Source organism: Solea solea, chromosome 12 (assembly GCF_958295425.1).
Source record: "Solea solea chromosome 12, fSolSol10.1, whole genome shotgun sequence".
NCBI classification, from domain to species: domain Eukaryota; kingdom Metazoa; phylum Chordata; class Actinopteri; order Pleuronectiformes; family Soleidae; genus Solea; species Solea solea.
In genome coordinates, this window is record NC_081145.1 from 17,459,910 (window position 1) to 17,484,061 (window position 24,152).

Below are 24,152 nucleotides of genomic sequence, written 5' to 3' on the forward strand. Positions count from 1 at the left end.
TTTTTGACTGATTTTGGACGACATACTTACCTATGGCTTTTTTGTCACATTTTGGACGACATACTAACCTATGACTTTTTTGACTGATTTTGGACGACATACTAACCTATGACTTTTTTGTCACATTTTGGACGACGTACTAACCTATGACTTTTTTGTCACATTTTGGACGACATACTAACCTATGAGTTTTTTGACTGATTTTGGACGACATACTAACCTATGAGTTTTTTGTCATATTTCAGACGACATACTAACCTATGACTTTTTTGACTGATTTTGGACGACATACTAACCTATGACTTTTTTGACTGATTTTGGACGACATACTAACCTATGACTTTTTTGTCTCATTTTGGACGACATACTAACCTATGACTTTTTTCTCACATTTTGGACGACATACTAACCTATGACTTTTTTGTCATATTTCAGACGACATACTAACCTATGACTTTTTTGTCACATTTTGATCGACATACTAACCTATGAGTTTTTTGTCATATTTTGATCGACATACTAACCTATGGCTTTTTTGTCACATTTTGGACGACATACTAACCTATGACTTTTTTGTCACATTTTGGACGGCATACTAACCTATGACTTTTTTGTCACATTTCAGACGACATACTAACCTATGACTTTTTTGACTGATTTTGGACGACATACTAACCTATGACTTTTTTGTCATATTTCAGACGACATACTAACCTATGACTTTTTTGACTGATTTTGGACGACATACTAACCTTTGGCTTTTTTGTCACATTTTGATCGACATACTAACCTATGACTTTTTTGTCATATTTTGATCGACATACTAACCTATGACTTTTTTGACTGATTTTGGACGACATACTAACCTATGACTTTTTTCTCACATTTTGGACGACATACTAACCTATGACTTTTTTGACTGATTTTGGACGACATACTAACCTATGACTTTTTTGTCATATTTCAGACGACATACTAACCTATGACTTTTTTGACTGATTTTGGACGACATACTAACCTATGACAGATTTTGGACGTCAGTGTGATACAGTATATACCATAAAACCACACTTGCTTTAATGTTGTCTATGAAGAACAAGTTATTTTAAAGTGATTATACTTTTCAATATCTGCCACTAAATCCCCCATACATGTTACTTAGTGTTGTCTTTTCTTTTTCTAAAGGGATACAGACGGACTCAGTGAGTACAAGTTTCAATTAGATTTTATTGAAAACATTATAAAATTATGTGGTGCAGCAGCATTTCTCAGTTTTATGATCTTTAACATGTTCACATATACACAGACCTTGTTGGAAATGGCTTTTACTTCAGGTTTACCAGTGATCGTTGACAGAGAGACAAGAACAAAAAATCTACCGCCCCCATGTGTCTGCAAGTAAAACTACACTGAATCTCCACACACACTCAGAAAAGGTCCTGAATAATCTTTTTCTTTTGGCCAATTTCCATTTCATTCAACATGTCATTGATGAGTTCAGTCTGTGAAACTATTTTTTCCAATCCAAGATATGTTATGTAACACGAGTGCACAGTGAGTACCTAGCCCATGTTTTAAAATGCTTTCATTAATAAAGGATTGAAAAAATTAGAAGCTAAATTTCTCAGATATTCTAAAAGTTCCCACGCAACTGAATCAGGACATCACAGAAACAAGCACACAACTTCATACATCAGCGAGAGGTTGCTAAGGTTTTAACTTTGCACCAGCGATCTGTGTTTTCAAAAAGCAGGGTGGAGTATGTGGACAGATACAGCCTGGATACAAGTGAAAATGGTGTTTGCATAAACAACGCACCCTCTCTCATTTGAACAGAAGACTCTGCGGACTACATTCACAAGAAAATGACAACAGTATCCTCTTTATACGCCGGCCAAGATAACGACGGGGAGCTTTAACGTTAAGGGTCACAGGTGTCAACATCAGCTGTGTCACTGGGACAAAATGAGTTTCCAACAAAAGTAGTGCTGCAACTAAATATCCTTTTTCAGAATCAATTCAACTGTTGATTACTTTCTCCAACAATCAATTAGTCGTTTGGTCCATAAAATGTCGATCAGTGTTTCCCAAACTTATTCAGTTTTAATTATTTATTTGTCATATGGACAAAGAAACCAGAAAATATTCACATTAAAAAAAAAAAAACAAAAAACAATCAATCAATAATCAAAAATTATTGCAGATTCATTTACCAATCGATTAATAATTTGATTGATCGTTGCATCCCTGTTTGACAGTGACGAGACGTGAAGAGTGCAAAAATCATATGCTTTTCTGGAAACTGAACATTCAGAAAAATTGGAATGCAGTGGTGTTTTGTTCAGTGACAGCGCTGGGTTTGTTTGTTAGGTTTTCTTTTTTATGTAAAGTTTAGTTTGTCGTATCCTATGATATTTATTGCCGACTACAACTAACGACGACATCAACTGTTTTGATAAACCTTCCGTAACTAGAGAGATAAAAAATGGTTATTGTAGGTCCAACAATTTATAAATCGACGTCTGTTCTACAGTTCACGATCACAACTGATAAACACTTACTGAAACAACTAACCGAGTATCAATCGTAGTTACAGATTAAGTTTGTACTGAATTAAATAACTAAAAGGTTTAAGTTCTACAATTAATAATTGATTAAAAGAAAAAGACAGTGTTAAAGAAACAAGGCAGCTGGGGAGTTTTCGACGGTCTGACCTCCAGGTGTTGATGTCCGACTGGAACATTACACTCTTTTATTGTGGCTGACAAGAATGGCTTTGAAATTCTGCTTTAAATGAAATTAAAAGGAATCTAAATGAGGTTTAACATTAGTCTGAGCGGCGTGGGTGAGTCCGGGTGGCATCTATGGCTTTAGCAAGAATGAAATCAAAGCTTTGGCTGATTGCATGTTTAATATGGCATCACCTCCCTCCTCCCACCACAAAGGTGTGGAAAGGTTGGTCTTCTTCCCAAACCTCAATACAAAGACACACTGCAGTGAGTCCTCGTTTCTCCCTCTCAAAGTAAAGTGTGATCTCATGAGTTTCAGCTAAATCGGGCATGAGCGAGCATAAAAATTCAGAGTTAACTGGAATAAAATAAAACAATCAAACATCTGATTAATAAATTGACATCCTGATGAGACCGAACGGGACAAGAGTTCAGCCGAGCCTCAGCTGCAGTTCTGTTTCTGCATGTGAGCCAACGTGTCTCCATCAGAGGACAAGTGTGATTGTCATGGATCTGTTTGTTAAAGAGCGCTGCAGATTTCTCAGGACCACATTTCACAAAAAAAAAAAAGTAGTGTCCAAAATTGATTTACCCTAAATAAATAGAAACAGTGATAACAAAACATCTACTTAAAATACCCCAAACCATATCTCATATACTATGTATAAGCATCAGAAGTTAAATAGGAAATGGTACATCTTGATTTGTTTTCATTTTTTTTTTACAACTTGTTCTTTTTAAGAGAAAAGTGTGACAGTGGGAGAACGGCTTTGACCGGTTTACCACTCCTCCCTGTGACTGAGGGACGATCCACAGCAGTTACACAGCAGTGCCTCCAGGAATCAGAAAATCTGAACAGTAAATAATAAAAAAAAAAGAGCTGACATTGTCAAAAACGTGTACACAATGCACCAAAAAAAATGGGACAAAACTAAAGAGAAAAAGCTCTACAAACTGTATAAGACTCTCACGAATCAAAATAATCTAAAGTGTAATATTTTTTTTCACTATACGTAACAGAAATGTGTCGTGAATAACCGAGCTTCAGTTCTACTGCCGCCCGGCAACAATGTGTGGCCAAAAAATAACCTATGGATGCTGAAGACTGCATAGCAGTGGACAATGAATCAGTCATTACATCTACACAAACTGCTCCAAATACTCTCCTTCCTCTCATCCGCACAACACAGAACAAAGCCTATTTACACTGACGCATGGCTGCATTTCTATACTACTCAGTGCAGATGAGAGAAAAGAGTTACCGTCAGTTAGCAGTTACTGGTTGAGTTTACCTACTTCACTCTTCATCTAAAAAAAAAAAAAAAAAACACTCCTTCCACCACTCTGTCTCTTTGATTTAGCTTTTTTGTTTTGTTTTCCCACCCGCATCATTTATCATGTATAAATAAACATGTCACCTGTATTAACTGCATTAATGTTCTTAAAAATAGTATGAGGTAAATCCCTGTAGTACGACAATAACTAGAACAACGCAACAAATGAAAGTTGCCCCTGCTTCCACCCTCTCCTCTGTTGAATGACTACTTGGTTCATGTAGGCACAGAAAACTGCGTACACAGCGAATACTAGTCCGTCTGCACGTCTCTGTGTGTCCCTTTGTCTCGATGCTCCTTCATTCATTCGTCTGATTCCCGCCCCACCCCTTTTTAAACCGTGTCCTCTCTCTCTCTCGCTCTCGCTCCCCCTCAGCAGCTGCTGATCGATCCACCGCCCGGGCCTTCACGACTTCCTCTGCCGCACCGTCTCGGAGCTGCCGTTGAGTTTGCTGCGCCCAGATGGGGCGGCGGTGCTGCCGTTGCCCACAGGGCGGTCCCAGTCAGCAGGCACTTCCTGTTTGCGTCGACGTGTCTCTTTGTAGCGTAGTGTGATGTCACTGGGAGGGTGAAAAAAAAAAAAGATGCAGTTAATAGAAAATCAACCACAGGAAAAACTTCTTCTAAGTCAGTTTCTGTTCCACATTTGACTTCTCGAATGTGTTACAGTCATCGCAGACTTTGTGCTATCTTTGTTTTCCAGCACAACACAACAAATCTTGTTGCTAATAAGTATCTGAACGAAACCAATTGCCTTTTTCAAATAATCTGCCAGCTGATTATTATTTAATTAACATGGCTAAGTATCATTGATGCAGGTTTACATACTTTTTTTTCTTGATAAATACAGCTAAGATCAATAAAACACACTTTTTAAATGACCTGTTTCACACTGTACTTAATGTAGTTTATATTTATTTAAGACACAGACATGTTTATTTAGCTATTTTGTGTATCTTTTCTTATTATACTTGGATGAAGGAAAAAAGATAATTGGCCAAATTAGTCGACCTCTAATTTTTCTCCATTTCCACTGATTTCATTCTGCCCACAGAAGCAGATGATTTTAGTTTCCTGCAGCTGGACAACTTGGATGAGGGAGACCATCAGTGAAAATGAAATTACTTACTGTTACTTATATTATTATTACATTATAGTATATTAAACAAAATTATAGTTAATAGGCTGCCATGGATGACCATTTTCAGGCAATGAAGACTCATCTGTAACCAATTCCTGAAATGTATGTGCAAATACAATCAGATTTCATCCAGGTTTGACCAACTATGTTCTGGTCACTGCAGTTAAAATCTTATATTCTTGCTTATTATATTCTCTGTTTTGAATTAGTCACTCATCTACCTCAGAACTTTATGGTGTTTTAACAGGTGGATTTCCCAGGTGAGGGATCAATAAAATCTAATCTAATCTGAATCCCTTCACTCCCGTGCAGCCGAGATTAAAAAAGGAAATCATGATAAATAAGATGATGAATCCACAACAACAGAAAATAGTGAGTGTCGTGCAGGGCTCAGGAGAGGGATCCAGGTGGAGTGACATCATTTATCCTCCACACTTCTCATAAGTGACAAAACTGAAAGAGTCATGCAACTTTTTCAATGTATGCTTCAGCTAAAAAAATTCAGGCATCTCCATAGTAACCACACACTTAGAAAGTGTTGAGTAACAGAATATAAATCAGGCTCAAGTGTCAAGAAGATCCTCTGATTACACATGTGGTTCAGAACAGTGGTGAGAGGAAAAAACAAGCACAACACTGCTGAGGGAAGGGTGTGGACCGAGCAAACACTTCCCTCACTCACAGCACCTACCTCACTGAACAGAGACATTACTGCATGTTTTGAGGAGTATGAGGTTTGAGGGAGGGGAAGAAAACAGACAGGAAGCTTAACATGCATGAAGCAAAACAACACTGCTCAGCTGTACCTGTACCCAGCAACCCACTCTATATCTTACCGGATAAAAAAGCGCCACAGAGTCCAGGTGACGATGAGGAGGATCCCTAAAAACCAGCACTGCATAATGAAGAAGGGGATAGGCAACATGATGGTGTTTGGGTCGTACTTGACCACGATGAGGAACTCCGTCACTGTGATGGCTACCACCAGCCAAGCCTGCTGGCCAAGCTTCTTGTGGAATTTCCTGATGGGAAAAGTTACATAAGGCATTGTTATGCAAGAGTGATATAACTGGAATGATGCTTCTTTTTTTCTCTCTCTCATTTAATGATGTGAGAAATAAAGGCTCTACTTATTCAAACAAGACACCAAGTCTGTAAGCAACAACATGTTTATACTCAATAAAGAGCCAACAAGGAACTAATGGAACTGTATTCATACATCAGTTTCCATCCATGTCCTTACACTACAGTAAGATCATTAAGGTGCCACTGATGACATGCTGGTAATTGCATTGTGATAACTTCTTTTTCACTCAATTTTCTTGTATTCTTGAGTGTGAAATAACAGATTAAAACAAAATGTGACAGAACCAAAGTCAGCTGCAAACACTCTGGTCAAGCCTGGTTTGTATGACTGTAAACCTGCAGTACCATGGTGCCTTATGTAGAGGGAAGATTCTTCATGCAAAATATTGCATGAATCACTGTCCCAGATGCGGAGTGTTACTCATTCGACGTGTATATGTGATCAGCCTCGAGGCCCAGCTAAAACCCCACATCCTCCTTCAGTCAATTTACATGCATGACCAACTACTCACGGGTCGCCAATGAAGTCATAGATCTCCCTCATGGCCACGCCTCCCACATTAACAAAGAAGACCAGGCGGAGCAGCACCAGGTAGTGTTCAGGAGGCATCCACAACACAAACTTCAGGTAGAAGGTGTTAAGTTCTGCCAGGAGGAACTGAAGGAGGACAGAAGAAAAAAATAACAAACACACATTTGTGGGTTATTGATAAATCATGTATTCACCTATGGTATAATATGGAAAAATAAAGTTGTTGAGTAAAAAAAACACTATTATTGATAGTTTGAGTAATGATGTATTGGTTTGCCCTATGACAACTTGTAGTTGTCATTTTTAATTTGTCAATGAACTTGTATATGCCCGGAATTAATTATGCAGGGGATATAAAACAGGGGAGAGGTGTTGTGATGGTTTTGTTTTGTTTGTTTCGGCTTCTCACTCTCTAACAAAGGAAAATTTGGATAAAGAATTTTGAGCAATGCGTGGACTCATTGTGAGTGAATCAGTCTTTATTGAGTACCAACAGGATGAGGATACATACTAATATTGTGGCAAATATGTCAATAAAATACAGGGTGTTTCTTACCACAAAGATTATGCCCAACACAGTGAGCCAACGACGAAGGTTAGAAGCAGGCTTCCACTCAAACTTCACCCAACTGTAGGGGGTAAACTGGAATGCTATGCGCTTTATCTTCCCCCTGCGAGGCACATGGAAAATATAGAGTCAAAGAACACACACGTTTCCGTAATTATACCTCAGTATACAACTTGTATTTGTCACACAGTATAGAAAATACATGGAAATTAAAATGTATTTATTCAAAAAACTTTAACAGTATAATTTGCATAAAATGCATGGCTTCAATTTTATGAAAGATACCAAACGCTGGGTAATTAAGTGTTTAGTGAGGAGAATCGTACTTGTATGTAGGAATGTTCCACAGGCCCTGCCACTGGTAGGGCTTCATTGACAACCAGGCCAGTGTCTTCATACCACAGTAAATCCCCAGACCATTACACACCAGCACATCCATGATCCACTGGAGAAACAAAAAAAATAAGTAAAACACAGAATACACAACCATGATGCACTGATGCAAATATATTATCGCATAAAACTGACATGACATAAGGAAGATATTATTATACTTACACTGTATGAGCAGCCTATACACTTGTAATCTAGTCCATATGTACTGTCAATATGCAGCTGTTTGTGTAATAACTTAAGTAACAGCCCTTACTTACCAATGACAATGACGACAAATTACTGCGCTTTTACAGTCTACTGTTTTCCCCCCCAACAGGTAAAGCTGGTCAACATCATCATGTGAACATGTTTCCATCCTCTTGGTGCATTTTCCCATAATGGGCTCAAATGAATCGCCATTTTACACAAGACTGAGAACATGCCAAACTTAGCCAGTCAGTGTGTGTGCATCACTTTAAGAAAATATATAATTATTGTGTTAGTCCGACTGAACTTGTACTAAAAGGAATCTGTCGAAGTCAGACTAACACACCCAGATGCTACTACTGCATGTATACAAAGGAACTGTAACACTGTCTTAACTAAGACAACGTGAAAGTATGAGTTACAGGAGCATCTCAGCAAAGAAGATCAGGAGTATATTACGTACATGGTCCCACCAGCACTCTGAGAAGTTAGGTAACTGATGCTCCAGGCTGTACTCCAAGAACTCGAACATGACACTGATTATCATACACATCCACCAATCCCGGATCACCAGAGTCTGAGGAACAAAACAGAGCAGAAACGGAGGGTGAAGAAGAGGATGAGAATAAAGAGACAATGTTTTACAGTGCTGGAAAATGCAGAATGGTTAAGATGCTAATTATCAGACGGTAACAAGAGTTTTAAAGGACAGATTTTTACTGATCAGTGAGTTGAAATTGAGACTAGGGATGCACGATATATCGGCATTAATATTGGTATCGGCCGATGTTCGTCATTTTTTTACATATCGGCATCGGTGCAATGAGTAAAACTGCGCCGATTTTAACAACCGATGTTTATACCCGTCTAATTGCTGTTTGTGTATGTGTGTCGGGAAGGGGACAGCGTCAGTGATGCAAGCGCAGCACAAGGTGTGTGTGTGTGTGTGTGTGTGGAGGAGAGAGAATGTCAGCGGTGTGGGCGATTTTTCAGGGTGTCCATAGAAGATACGCGAAAAGCATTATGCAACACTTGCAAAGTCGAGGTAATGCGAGGAGGGTTCCGCGTCAAGTCATTCAATACCACAAATTTGATCATGTCATTTGAAAAACCGCCACCCAGAAGTACACAAACAACGACAGGAAGCTAACGCTAGTAACATTAGGCAGCAGACAAAAAGAAAGCAGCGCAGCTGGGACTCGACCAAAGGAAGACAGTGGCCAGGGCAATAACGATCAAGGTAATGGAAATGATTGCTCTTGACGACCAGCCGAGGGTTCCGACGGTTGATAGCGCATATTGAACCCCGCAACAACCTGCCAAGTCGGCGCTACTTTTCCGATGTTTTGCAATTGAATAAATATCTGGTTGCCATGAATACTGGCAAGTTTGATAAAGTATTTTAACATGTTTTTTTTAATTATGGCAGCTCTTAGTAGAGCTTGTCAGGTATTGTTTCTCATATCTGTTGTGTAGTTTTATTGTGAAGGGAAGTGGCGCGGTTGTTGTTGCCGGGAGGAAGGGTTGTTGACTTTATTTACGTACCCAGTATAGACGCCCTTATCTCGGTTACAGTAACTTTGGCAGGGTATTATTTTTATTTATGTTCATGTTTGTAATTTATGATCCAAACTTTCTCACAGGAGTTGAGGGAGTTAAACTGTACTTTAATTTAGTTACACACTTGCTACAAGTGGTAAAGGTTTCTAAAAACCTTTACTTGTAGTTGGTTACTTGTGTCTTATGTGAGCTTGTTATTTGGATGTAAAACATGTTTTGAAAATAAAGAAAGACATTCAAAAATTCAGCTTGCATGATTTTCATTCTGTACAAACTTTTATCATCTCAGAAACTTTTTTTTAAAAACATATATCGATATCGGTAAATATCGGTTATCGGCCATAGCAGCAATATTAATATCGGATATCGGTATCGGTGGAAATAGTCATATCGGTGCATCCCTAATTGAGACACATTCAACTCTTCCCCATCTTTGTGTGAAAATAAATAAACAATATTCCAATATTGTAATAATACATGTGCAGAAACTTCGGCTCCATTTTAACATCCCCAAATGATCTGACACTGACTTTTGAGTATGGACTATGCAAGTGTCAAGACAATTTCTTGTGATTATCATTTTATTTGGTATCTATTTTAGATATGGACTCACGCTATCAATATACGTCACTTGCTCAGGTGATTTAATGATAAAACAAATGAAAAGCTCAAGTTCCTTCAGTGTGCACTGCAATCTTCTCCACACTTACCTTGATATACCATCCCAGGAAGTGAGCTGGAACAAATCCGTCCATCTTGTCCTGTTCAAACAAACCAACACTTTATATTCACTTGTTCTCAACAACGAGTAATCGTTGTTAAACTACTGCTCTTTATATCCTAAAATAAATTCAGTGTTTGTTCTTCCTCAAGCAAGGCTCAAGCAACACTTGAGCCTGCACAAGGTGACACTGCAAGTGATAGATGTCATATGCAGCATGACATGATAGTCTGTAATTAACTTAGCCTGGAACAATGTGTTTATCAATCAATCAATCAATCAGTTTTCTGCCAATCACTAAATTGATTTTAGTAATTCTTTACGCAGAAATCAAACAAAACTACATCCCTTGTATTGTGGGATAATTTTGCATTTTTTATTACTATCTGAATACAATAATACAATGATGGAAATTGTAATTATCTGAAGTGAGTCACATAAAGTCCCATAAGGAAATGAGCACAATTTGTACTGGGTCAATGAACAGGACACAACTTGACAGGAAATCACATCATAAAATCACAAAAATAAAATTTAAAAGCAGTTTGATTATAGTTGATCATATTTTTATACAGTTGTTTTTCCTGTTAGCAACCTAGCACATTGAAGTTTATTATGTTCTTTAACAGGGGTAAATAAATCTGTTTTATTTTCATATGATCTGTTTCTAAACATCTGGTCATATTTTCAAAAGGTATTTTCACACGGACTGGCTGCAATTTAGTGGCAAATGTGCTGGTTTGACCCACACTGAGGCTGGAACTAGGCCAACAGTAAAGACCGGGTCATGGCAGCAGCAGAAGCAGCAGCAGAAGACACTAGTCTCTCCAGGGAGGAAAGAAGGCCTATAATTTGCATCAGACACAACTCTCTGGAGCCAGTCTACAAGCAGGCACACAAACTGTGTGCTGGGGTAAGAATTCATGAGAGAAAGGATAGAAGAAATGTAAAGGAGACACAGTAAAAACTAAGAAAAAAAAAGAGTGAGAGATTAGAGGAGGATGAGAAGGATTCTCACACTTTTTAGTGGTGCAGAAGAATGTGTGCACATTGTGTGCTTCTTTATCACGGATCTGAAATCTGGGTCATTTCCATATCAGTGCTATTTGTAAACGGTAAATAGCTAGTCCAGGTCAAAGTTTTTTTTTAAGTTAGGAAACATCGTTCTTACCCGGTAATTTTCCGCAGAATATTGTGAAACAGTGTGAATGAAATTTAAAAAATAAAGTCTCTTACCCAGATGTTGTGGAAGGGGTCAGTGGTGTTGCCGGGGTCATAGATGAGGCAGTTTCCTCCATAGCCGCGCTCTGGGAGAGGCACCCCCAATTTGGGGTCAATGTACTTCATGAAATGTCGTCCATCATGCACCGTCTAGATAACAGAGTTTAGAGAAGTAGAGACCGTCAGCATTTCATTCTTCCTGAAAAGTGGTTTCATATGATTCAACCATGATTTAACAAAACAGTAAAAATAAATAAATAATAAGATTTAACTATGGACCAACTATGACCTTTTCAGTGTTGGTACAATCAGTTCCAACTACTTTCATGAAAACACTCTACATTCATTTCATCACATAATTGTGCAGTTAGTAGCACAAGATAATTCTCTAATGTTTTTGGCAAATTGCATTTAAAAAAAACTCCGTACACAATTCATGAGAACAGATGGCTTAACTATTCAAATGGTGAGATTTCGCAGTTGTGTAATGCTCAAGCTTTTGGTGCAGGCTCAGTGACAGCCATTTTAATGGCGTAGGGGCATATCATAGCAGAAAAGCAGAGCTGTGGTGCTTTGCAGAACTGCATCACCACAACAACACCTGACAAAGACATGCATACCTTGTAGCAGACTCACAGATTCATATGTTTTTCTTTGAAACTCCACTTTCGCATGGTGCTTATTTTGATGTATACATGTCCTTATAATAGTTAAGGGTTCCAACCAATCATGGCATCAGCATCATCAGTGGACTCACCTGGAACAGGATGAAGATGAGGAAGAGCTCATAGACGACAGAGACACAAAGCCAGAACCTCCAGTAAGCTGCAGAGTGAAAGAAGGTGGTTGTAATGATTCACGGTCAACAAATGGGTCAAAATATAAAAAGAAATTCAGCGAATTGATATGACTTCATTGTCTTTTTCTAGTACTTCATGACAATTTTATTCTGAGCGGTAAAGTTTACACATAAATGCCTCATTCATTACATCTAAATTAATATCAAAATATGATAAAGTCTCCAATAATATAGTAAATATTACTGATGTAAATGTTGTACAAGCTTTTTCCAGGTTAGAAACCTGTGGAGCTTCTGCTTGGAATACAACAACCTGAACAACATTGAAAATAACCTACCAGGCTGGTTCAGCGAGGGTGTATGACGCAGTCACTCAACAAACATACAAAAACAGAACCCTCTTGTCTTTCACTCAAGTAATGCAACAACAGTGGCCCAAATGATTGTGTGTCCTTTCACGCCTCTAACAACTGACAATATTCAGAACGTGTCTGCATATGTCCTCCACACCCTTTTATCTAGCCTCCTACTTTTCAGTAAGTCTCTTGCATGAATAGCCCTTGAATAGAATATGAATAGAGTCTTCAGAGAAAACTACTTTTAAGAAGTGAACTGTACATATCATTAATTTATAGTGTGTAGTCATGCCCCACATTATCATATTATTATAGAAGAGAAATTATACAAGAAATGCAGGTAAAAAAACAACATTTTTTTCAATAAAAACAAAATATCAGAACTCAGAAGACACCACTTCACAGTCACCCCTGTACAGATGTGTGTGAGAGATGGATGGAGGAGACGCACTGTAACAACTTTGAGTGGTTAAGAAGAAGCAGTCCATTTACTGTACCATTTTAGTTTATGTGATAAAAGCACTCATCTTACCTGGATGTGGTCTAGTGAATGGTCCATCTTTGGCTTGTGTTACTCCGAAACAGAGAAATACCAGGATGCTGGCTATAATCCCCCTGAAAGAGTAGACAGAAAGAAATATATTTAACTATTTAGTTTTTTCTGTGGACTGAAAACACTCACAAAGCTCAAACATTCATCTAACCATCCATTTTCTCAGAGATGTGCATTGTCGATTGTCCAAACTTACCAAGGAACATAACGGGACATCATTTGTCTCAGCAGGTGACCAAGGACAATTACATTACCTCTCCATTTTATACATGGGGCATAATAAAACCCAATGACATGTGCTGAGACCAGAAAACCAGGAGACAAGGAGAATGCTTCCCTGACCTCTTACATGTGCAGAAAATGTGTGTTTGCCAACGAGTATGTCAGGATGAGTGTGTGTTTTTAGCTGTATGGGTGTGAGAGGGTAAAAAAAAAGTGTAATTCAAAGAGTAAAACTGTGTATCAAAAGTTCAGTTATATCATGCATGTGTGTGAACTAGTGTGACTGTGGGAAGGGATTAGTCCAATGTTTCCAAAATGAGTGTGAGTATTACTGCCAGGAAGAAGCTCTATGCTCTTTATCCCAATGAGCCAGACTGCGCTGACTGCAGCAAATCCTACTAAGCACAATTCCACAGCACACACACACACAAATGTATGCACTATGCAGCTTGTTTGTGACATTAAAACCCCCCAAACATACAGCCCAACTAAATAAAAGCAGATTAAAATAAACATATTTCATTCAGTCACTAAACCAAACTCAGTTCTCTGTTTACCACACCTGTCCAGTATTGCTGCACCTAAACTGTTAATACCACATAGCATTGTACAGTAATGCTAATACTAAGAACAAACAAAGTGCTTTTATACTGCTTCAACCATCCACAAACACCAGCATTTCTAACAATAGATTTACATCAATAAGTGAATATGGATAGGGATAGTTCATAACTTAATGCAACACATTACAGTTCTTCACATTACTAAGAGGTCATCAGTAACACCACTAACTTCCCCTCTGGCCATTCCTGATATAACCAAGCAAGGAAATCTGTCTTGCACATTTTCTCTTTTTTTGATAAAAAAAAAAAACTGTTTCACTGTCATCAGGATTTAAGTTTTCCGTGACAAGCTACACACGGCATTGAGAGACTGCCAAATGGACTTAAGGTGAATTCAAATGAAAATGAAGTGATTCAATTTGAAATGATGACTCACACCCCTCACCCGTGTGCTCACTTGCCTTGATGCCAAATGCTGGTAAACATCACTAAAAGTGGCTGTGCTTATTGGCTACTTTAGTGATGTAACCTTGTATTCTTACTTTGACATGACCTGCAAAAGATCGACAAACAGATACAAACCAAAAAGGCAAATAAAATGGCACCAGCAGATTTCTCAGACAGAAGTAGATGATAAAGTGGTTCTAACACTTGTTATAGATAAAAATATAGAAAGTGAAGACACAAAAAGATTTTCTTTGAAGCAGAACTGCAACTAAAATGATTATATCATAATCAATCACAACATAATGGATAAAGTGGTCCTTGTTTTGGCTGTGTGCTGGATTCTGTAGGGACACAGAAGAAATATATAGTGTAGGCTACTGACCTTTTAGTGTTGTAAGCCGTGTCCTGGGGGGTCTCTTCCAATAGGGTGACGTAGACCAGAGCACAAGTCAGTATGAACAGCACTGTCAGAGTATGAGCCCGCCTTAAAAGAAAGAGGAGATATTTTAAAACAAGAAAAGTTGGGGCGAAAAAAATCAATAAAGAAAATAATTGTGAGTTTCCCTAGGAAAGTAGAGCAGATGACTTAGATATTTCTGCTGGGAAAATGGGCTACTTAAATAGAAACAAAAGGTTCAAGTAAAAACAAACAGAAAAAAAAGGATTAAAAAGGAAGTCAGTTCTCAGTTCAACATCGTCCTAAACTCTGGTGACACCAGGAGATCAGGAGAGAAGTCAGAACTAGTTTGTGATGCCATGTTTTTGATGACCTGCCCAACTCTGAAATGAGTTTAATGAGAAGATTTATATACATTGGTTTGCAAGTTGTGCTTCAAGGTTGAAGGTTGTGATGTTTGTCATAGGCTCATACCGTTCCACCCAGATCACTCAGTTGTAGGTGACGAGCCTTGGCCTTTGTCATACAACAGTTTCCCACTATTGTTCAGATAAACCCATGCTATCTGTGGGCTTTATCTCAATTCAGGGACAAGTTGTAGAACAACTTGCTGATAGTCTGCAACTCAAAAGCTCAAATATAAATAAATGGCCTCAGGATTTCTCAGTCAGAAAGTGGGTAAAAGATAAGGCACTCAAATAGCAAAAATTGTTACAATCCCCTTTGCCGATAGGAGTTTGTCCTTGATGCGTCGTGTTCAATGTCACCAAAAACCAACACATCAGAAGTGGGAAACACAACACACCAGACAAAAGCACAGTGGAGACCAGTGACAATGTCTTTTGTATCCTTCACTTCAGTCCCTCTCTCAAAACACAGCAGCAGCAACTGATAGCTGCTTAAACAGCACTATCTAGACAGCCAAAATAAAGAAGAAGAAAAAACTGCAGCATTCAGCTGGGTGTCATGTTTTCCTTCCTACTGATCAGAGCCGGTATGGAAAAAAACACTGTATTAACTCGAGTCTGTAGATGCCCACTTTATTGACATCATGTTTTCTAGTAAAGTAAAACAATAATTTCAGGCTGTTCTGATAAGGTTTGTTAATGTTCCAGCTGCACTGTCCCTGAAAGGGAGCAGAGCAGATCAATTAGTCAGTGAAAAATGTATAGATTTTTCACTGTAGCAGAAACTAATTAGAGTCTGTGTGGCATGGAGGGCGGCGTGGAAACCACATCATGGTGACCATCAGCACTGGGTATTTATCTGCTCAACCTCAGTGTCACTGCATAGTCATTTAACTCAGAAACTAAAGCTTGTATCATTACCATTGCAGACACAAGACATATGAGTATCACTACTGATTTCATGAATCCATTTCATTCAGATTCAAAATGTGAATTTGATATTGATTCATTTTGAAATGTTTAATTTTCCATCCCAATATGCTTGGTTTTGAAAAAGATGTGTACAAAATTTAGATCAAAATCTGGGATATTAATATCTACATTTAATACTGACCCCCAAGTAGTTACATGAGTTCACTTTTGTACTTAAATCGGACCACACAGTGCAGTCATAGGCGATAACTCAAAGTTGAAATGCCTGTTCAAGTTCCAAATTAGCTAATCAGAAAAAGATAACAGTGACTAGACTGTCCTTCTGAGCAGAATCAGTTTTTTGAATCCAGCCCTCAATGATAGTGGTAGTTACTGGACTTTATGACGAGTGAAAAATGAGCATTGGGAGAGTCAGTGTTAAGTTTTATACAAGGTTTAAAGGGATGAAAAGAACAGAGTTGACATAAATCAACAGTCAAGGACAATCCCATCACTTTTAAAGTCTGACCTATTCCAGGTCTGACCTGTTCCCTGTTTGTTCAGGGTATACAGGCTGCAAAAAACTCTTCACTGACCTCACAACACACTGACTGACACCAAACAGAACTGTGATTAGGTGAAGCTAATACAAACAGTGTCAACTAACCTCACAATATACCAAGGTGCCACAATAAGTGATACAAGCTATGCTGCTGTGAAGAAACTTAAGTGGTTTCACTTGCAAGTTTTAAAGTTTAAACAGTTGCCCAACTTCCTAAATTTTTGGTGAAAAAATACTTCTTTCCAACATGTCATGTGCTGAACATATTAACCTTGTTGAATAAACTCTTTTGTGTTAAGTAAGTCACATGTTTTAAACCTAAAACTCTGTCCTGCAGTTTCTTGTTAATCAATTAATGCTGACACAACTGGGATAAGCTAAAAGCTAGAAATTGAGTAATACTGATTATCAGGTTCAAACTCTGGTTAAGATAAGGCAAATATCATTACCATACATGCATACTGTAAAGCTAAAGATAAAAAGAAATTGGACTTTAAGTTGGCCAAACAATTCATTTAACAATAAATATGGAAAAATAATGTTTGTTCCTATCAACACACCTAACCATCAAAGCAATGTATAAACATAAAGCAATGTCAATGAGGAATACCTGAAACAGCTAGCAACCCTTCAGAGATTGACAATGCAGTGCTGGTGTTGTTTCAGCAACACAGTTCATGTTTACTCTCATTAAAGAAAATAAAGAAAAGCAGATGACTTTAGTTATGGGACAGCAATCAAGGTCAATGGGACCTTAAACATAATATGTGAGACTGTATCTAAAAACACAGACAAAGTCAACCCTTCGGCCTGTGTTGTGGCTCATGGTTTGAGAGAGACGAGATGTCACATAAGGTGTTATTAGCATCCTTTCCCAGTTGCACCTCCTCATCCAACCTGTTTGGCAGGGGACACAGGGGAGGACCTGGTGTCTCTGTTGCCTGACAACCATACAACACCAGTGGGAGTGAAAAGACACAGTGGAAATACCAGCTTGGTGCAACTGAAACCCAGGACAGGATTAGACTAAAATTTACCACTGAGATTGATGCTGGGCGTCCAGATAAAACAAGCTACTGGTTCATGTCAGTCCTTGACCAACTGGAGTATATGTATTTTAGCGATAGCTTGACAGTAGGACTGAAATAATGAGGTGGTTCAGTACCCCACAGTTATTATGTATAATATTCAGCTTGAATGTGATTTACTTAATTAGAGTTAGGGGCTTTAAAAAAAATGGTCCAAATAAACAAGTTGCTAACGAATTGCAAAGTTCTGTACTTCATTACTTTTTAATTATCCATGCTGCAAACTTTAAATTTCCTGTGAACATTATACACTATTAGATGTCCTTCACCCCTAATGTGGTCAGCCTAAAGTTACATATTTACCAAGGTATGGCTTGCTTTTTTGTGATTAAGAGGTTAGTAATTTCATGTCTGAAAGAAATTAAACAGATGTGTTTGACCTGAGGCATTCATTACAAAACACTTTGTGGTTAGCAAGGAAACATGGTGGTACACATCTTGTTGATTGTTCAAACACAATGAGGAACATGTTGACAATAACCAGTTAATAAATACAATAAGTGGGTCTGAGAGTAAGAGAGACACAAGGAACAGAAATAAACAATACAGCTCCTAAAATTGTGCACATTGCAATTATGTTTAGAAAAAAAATACTGTTTAACATGCACCTATTTAAATATATGATCATCATTACACCAAACACCAACTATCTTCTGGCTTTTGTGCGTGTGAAAAGAGACAATTGCCATTTCTGAGTCCAACTCTGCAATAGTCATGGGGTTTTTATCAGCTCTAGTCTTGGTGCAACAGTATGGCACAGATCATGGAGGCAACAAAAATTGGCTGTTGACCTTGTGATTCTACAACTATCTCTGCTCAGTTATTGTTAAATTGGCAGTGAGTTTGAAAAGACAAAAGCAACATATTTTATTTGTGACATTAAACATTACACAGGAAAACAAGGATCTTATTGTCAAACAACTGGGGTTTCCTGAGTTTAAAGAACTTGTGTTTACATGCAGATTTTGGTGTATACTGAGTACAATACATTTTTGTATTATGCAGTTTTGCCTCTATACTTCAGGATGCTTCTACTTCAGTAATTTCAATTGACAAAAGTATCTTGACCTTCAGCATTACAATAACAGGAAACAAGGCTGGATTCCAAAGCTCTTACAAAGTAATGAAAAAACTCATTATCAAGGCTTCTCTCCGAATGAACCAGGCTCTTCAACTTTCAGTCATTGGATAGCTTAGTCGATTTTTAATGCCATCTGCTTTAAGCACAGTGAGGTAAGACACACATTACCCATGCACACTTAATCAGGCTTAAATATTCCTGGAGCAACAGGTTGAACGCAGGGCCACGGCAGCAACAAATTAAAGACTGCAGAAGAGAATGTTGCTCTTCCAGATTAACCTCATGCCCTCACCTGAATACACATGGAACATACAGGTCAACTCCCTGTGTGTGTGCGCACGCATGTCATTTATTCATACCTTTTTTTTGTAAATTTGCACCACCTACTGCTTATCTCAGCAATGGGTGGAAATGCACAGAAATGCTTTTTTGTGATTTTTTGAACATTGTGTTAATATTCATGAAACTCTGAAATGAACATGTTATGGAATAACTCCTGGTGATCCCTCAGCTATCCTCTGTATATCACTATAGATTTGACATGAGATAAAGACCTCAATTGGATTTTTTGTATGAACCCTCTGTTTAAGCTCTATGCATCTATAGAAAAATATTGAGAACCACAAAATTATTGGATGAGGTCTGTATGACTAATGGACCATGCTGTTGTAATTGAACAGAGCAGGGGAGAGGTTGACTTGTCTGTAAAAAAGTCTCAACTGAGAAAGATCCACATTAGATCTTAGTGGATGTGACAGTCATTCATAAATGCTAAAAAAGTGAGAAAAACAACACACACTGGAATGACTTTACTTGGTTGTATTCAATCATTTCGGTGTGCAGTGTTTTTTCCACTTTATGACTCGTATATCAATTTACTATCTAGTCACATTGTCAGAACCCTATACTCGTATTGATAAGTATTTAACAGCAGTAGAATGTTATTTATTTATTTCTGACACTGCTCTGTGTTAAATAAATGTATATATATATATATATATATATATATATATATATATATATATATATATATATATATATAAAAAAAAAGTTAAGCCCTCTCACTCTGTTCATCCTGGTGCCAAGATGGAGATACTATGTTTCAGGATGTCTCTGGGCCTGTGTTTCATTTCACCTTGAGACCTGTACACACATGCGCATGCTTCTGCAGGGACACTAAATCTTCTTGCGTGGAGTGAGAAACAATCCTATCACTTCAGAGGATGAGTGCTCAGCATTTGACATTAAAACTGTGGACATTGCAAAAGGAGTACTCACCAGAAAAAGGTGTTGGTCCCGTCGTCATAGACCTCACACTCGGTATTCCTGCGTTGCAGGCTCTCTTTGGAGGTCTGCTTCATCACCTTGGCTTTGGACGGTACGCTCTGACCCGGACAGTCCGGATCAGCCAAGCCGTTGTTGACCTGCTCTGCGGCTGTGGCGCACTTCCCGGCGACGTTCACTGCGGCCACGCCGCTTCTCTTCGCTTCGGGCTTGGTCATGTCTTCACCGCCCTGGGTATTCAAAATAATCTCATTTATCCCTGAGCTCTGCTCCCGAGGATCGTCATCCGCGGCAGCCCCACCCAAGTGACTGTCAGCATCCTGAGGTGGTCGGAGGAAATGAACGTAATGAAGACGAGGGCGGAGATAATAACCTGAAAATCACGTCGTGCTGTTTTATTACTACCGAGCACCACCCAGCAAGCAGTGTTCTGCATAGACACAGTACAAAACACAGACAGACATGCACATACAGAGTGATACTCCTTCCCTGACACCGCCTACTCACAACAACGCATTTCTACAAAACCAAAAAAGCTGCACACTGTTATGTACCAGCTATGGCGACCACGTTACCACATTAAAATAAACACATAGGTGTCAGGTGTTCGGCGCGCACACAGTGACTCAACTGCGAGAAATTGAGACAACCTGGCTAACCTCATGAGCCACAAGGGCTTCTGTGACTACTTCACCATGCTAACGCTGCTACTTTAACACAGTGTGAGAGCTTGCTAAACATTAACTTCCATAAAGGTCACCAAAACTCCGAAACCCACTTTGGCCGTTAGTGTGACAGAAGAGTGTCTTGGCGTAGTTGAAATTAAGCTAGCATTACTTACCAGCTGGTTTTATATTGGATTAATGAGTGATGAGTTCAGGAGCTGCTGCTAACGCTACATCGGTGCAACAACGCTGAGGAATTCGTTTGCTAATTAATTATGAAGCAATATAATTTAGCGACTGCACTGTGTACAGCGTGTCTCTCCCGTCGTAACAAAACAACTCCACACAGTACAGCCTGCTCCGTACACCCCAGACACATTTCACATGGACACGCGTCGCCAACAGTCACGATAATACGCCATCAAATACCATATCCGGTCTGGTTCTTTCAAATTAAAGCGCACCCCGGCAGTCTTACGTTCAAGTGGAAATATTGTGAAATAATGCCGGACGTTTTGCACCAGCTACTGTGCTATGCTATACGGTGCTTTGCTAATCCGACAACATGACCTATCTGGCGGGTTCAGCTCAGTCAAGATGATCCGTTTAAACGCTTTGTTTATAACAACAACTGGAAGTTAAGTTTTAAAAAGCCCAACGTAATAGCAAACAGACTACATATAATCCTACAAGAGTGGGGTATTTATTGGGGTGTGCGATAAAAAACATGGTAATCATAAGTGTCCTAAAAACATGTTTTCAGACATTTTTGTGTCGTCACTTCCGCATATTGACACATCTGACGTCAGAAGACAGAATGATGACAAACTGATGAAAATTTCACATAGAAAATACCCTAATGCTATATGCAGCAGTTGATTTAACCAACATTTGGGTATATATTTAATTTCATAAACTCAATGAAAAATATTGCACATATGTATAGAGTCACATTCAGAAGTGAAAAAGAATTTAATGCAAGCAATTTCAGTCACCTACAGTTATTAAAGATAAGATAAGACAAGATAAGAGAGTCCTTTATTAGTTATTATTATTATTATTTACTGCAGTGGAGAAATTTAATAAATAATAAACTACTGAAAGTGCAATATAGAAAAAAAGTGACAGACAGTTACTGGAATATATACAGTGTATATACAGTATGTACAGTGAATATATACATATACATGTCTGTTGTCTAAAGTCCACATCCTTATATTGTTTTAACCATTATGAATGCTTTTTGTTGCAGATTATGCAATCTAGGTTTAAAGAGTTAAATCCACTCTCTGTTGTATGACAAGAATCGTAGCAGCTAAGTGTTTTTTGAACAATTTGTTCATATATTACCTTTAAGTTTATTTTCACAAAGATCCAGTCAATTGTCATACTCGCCACTCAGTTTAACCCTTTGTTGTATGGCTGTAATCATGTTAATGAATATGCAAATGAATGGTGATGTTAATGAGATTAAGGGCATTCGCTAATAATAGTTTACAGGAAAAAAGAAATGTTTGATCATAAAAGAAAAAGGATGATCATAAAAGGAAAAAGCAATGTTTGATCATCAAAGGAAAAACAATGCGATCATAAAAGGAAAAATAAAGTTTTGAGTTAAGCTATGTTATACCACCATGTTATTCGTTAGTGAGGTTAAAGTAATTTTTGTAGAAGCAGTCCCAGTTAAGTCCCCACACACTCAGCTGACAGCACATGGCAAAACCATATTTAATCTCGTTCAATCAAAGTTACAGGCCCCAGGACAAAAGTACAAAGGAGAGCTCATCTGTATTGATATCATACTCAACCATAGAAATTGTCCTTTTTATGGCACTAAATTTATCTTACGGTCGTGCAAAGCTAAGTTTCACATTGGGAGATCATGTCCTGTGGTCAGTCAGTACTAATTACTGAAAACAGCATCCTGGTTGCATTCATTTAGTCTTGTTAATGCATCCATATGTCAACAAGCAGGGAAACATCGGTTGTATTTACATTTGTAAATATGCAAATCTAACATTAGTTTTTGCTGCTACTACAGGATTCATTATGTTTTTCAGCCACTGCCTAAAATACATATGTAGAAAGAATATAATGACTTACCGTCTTCATAATGTTTTTTCCTAATTTGACATGTGTTGCCATTCGTGATGAACTGTCCCCTTTTAATTTATTTTGTCAAAAAGCAAAGGAAGGGAATGATAACCAAGTGCTACTGGTGTGTGCATGTGTGTGTGTGTGTGTCCGCAGCCAAAGGCAACACTCTCCACAGGCGTGGATGAGGCAAACTGCGCCAAAACAGCCAGTGGACAGTGTGGGTAGAGGGGTTTTGTAACTGGGTAAATCAATAAGGTTAGGGTAAATAAATGTCAGGCGTCGCCCCAGGCTTTGAGTATTTGTCAAAGCCTTGTTTTTTTTTTTTTACAGTGTTTGACTGCATGGCAAGTATTCACATTCAAACAGACAACCCTTGATTGATTGTCCCCCTGAAGCCATTCATTGTTTTAAATCAACAAGTATTTTTTGATTGGACAGAAAGCTCTTTTTCTTTTGATTTATTGAAAGCTCTGATCCAGAGCTTTACACATGCAGTACCTACTTAGATCCCATCATTGGAAAGAAAGGACATTGCAAGTCTGAACTTTAGAGACAATAAATGACTACCAAAGTAATGAAGAGCAGAGTTACAGTAAAATCAAGTTCACAGACCAGTAAGACAAAAGTACAAAGCTGAAAAATCTTATCTTGTAGCAATGCATGACTGTCATTTTATCACCTATAATCATTTTGTTTATTATGGGTATTATAAGAGTTATTTTAGCTGTATAGAACATATTCCTTAAAACGTGCATCTCATTACTGTGCATGTTTTAGTTGTAAGAAACAAAGTTCAACAATTACTTCCTAGGGTTAGGGTTAGGTTTTCATTTTTTTCCTATAAAAAGTGTGCCATAGTGTGTGCCCTGTCTGTTGCTGTTTGAAAGATGTCCTGTTTCTGATGACGCATATAATTTGGTGGAGTGGATGAAACAGCGGCTAACTCAACTAGGAAATTGCTCCACAATGGTGGGTTCAACAATGGCTGATTTTAAGCTTGAAGGCAACATGTAGAGAAAACTGTTTTATGGGTGTCATGTTGGTTTGCGGGATGGAATAACCATTTATTCCTGTGGTGTGGCCTGCAGCCCCTGTGTAACATCAAAAGGACGAGTTTGTTCAGATGAGTGGTCTCAGTGGGGGTGCACGGCACACCCAGGAAATGACCCTTTAGTTGAAGCCGTCTTAGGTGAAAAACAACCAGCACCACCAGCCGACAGCAGCCATAACAAAGAAGACCACAAA

General features: G+C 38.3%; 1 protein-coding gene across 4 annotated transcripts; it reads right to left on the reverse strand.

Moving 5' to 3' along the window:
- Positions 1 to 1,207: 1,207 nt before the first annotated feature.
- ptdss2 (phosphatidylserine synthase 2) lies at positions 1,208 to 22,937 on the reverse strand. 4 transcript variants are annotated; one of them, XM_058645534.1, is made up of 13 exons: positions 22,914 to 22,937; positions 20,140 to 20,465; positions 14,797 to 14,898; positions 13,162 to 13,244; positions 12,232 to 12,299; positions 11,490 to 11,624; positions 10,243 to 10,293; positions 8,436 to 8,549; positions 7,717 to 7,835; positions 7,379 to 7,493; positions 6,803 to 6,948; positions 6,041 to 6,226; positions 1,208 to 4,623 (listed from the first exon to the last, which is right to left on the reverse strand). In XM_058645534.1, the coding sequence occupies exons 1-13, from the start codon at positions 22,920 to 22,922 to the stop codon at positions 4,470 to 4,472; spliced, it is 1,608 nt and encodes a 535-aa protein (XP_058501517.1). In that variant the 5' UTR covers positions 22,923 to 22,937; the 3' UTR covers positions 1,208 to 4,469. The 4 variants fall into 4 exon arrangements, with proteins under 4 accessions (XP_058501517.1, XP_058501520.1, XP_058501518.1 ...); XM_058645537.1 differs by lacking the exon at positions 22,914 to 22,937 and adding an exon at positions 20,987 to 21,221 and having other exon boundaries at positions 20,140 to 20,375; XM_058645535.1 differs by lacking the exon at positions 22,914 to 22,937 and adding an exon at positions 20,987 to 21,220.
- Positions 22,938 to 24,152: the final 1,215 nt, after the last annotated feature.

Bases quoted from the DNA above. Each gene is read 5' to 3' on its own strand.
- ptdss2 (XM_058645534.1), bottom strand. The intron at 12,300-13,161 runs GTAAGATGAGTG...TTCACTCTGCAG, and splicing joins ATTCACTAGACCACATCCAG to CTTACTGGAGGTTCTGGCTT. The intron at 6,949-7,378 runs GTAAGAAACACC...GTCCTCCTTCAG, and splicing joins TGTTGGGCATAATCTTTGTG to TTCCTCCTGGCAGAACTTAA.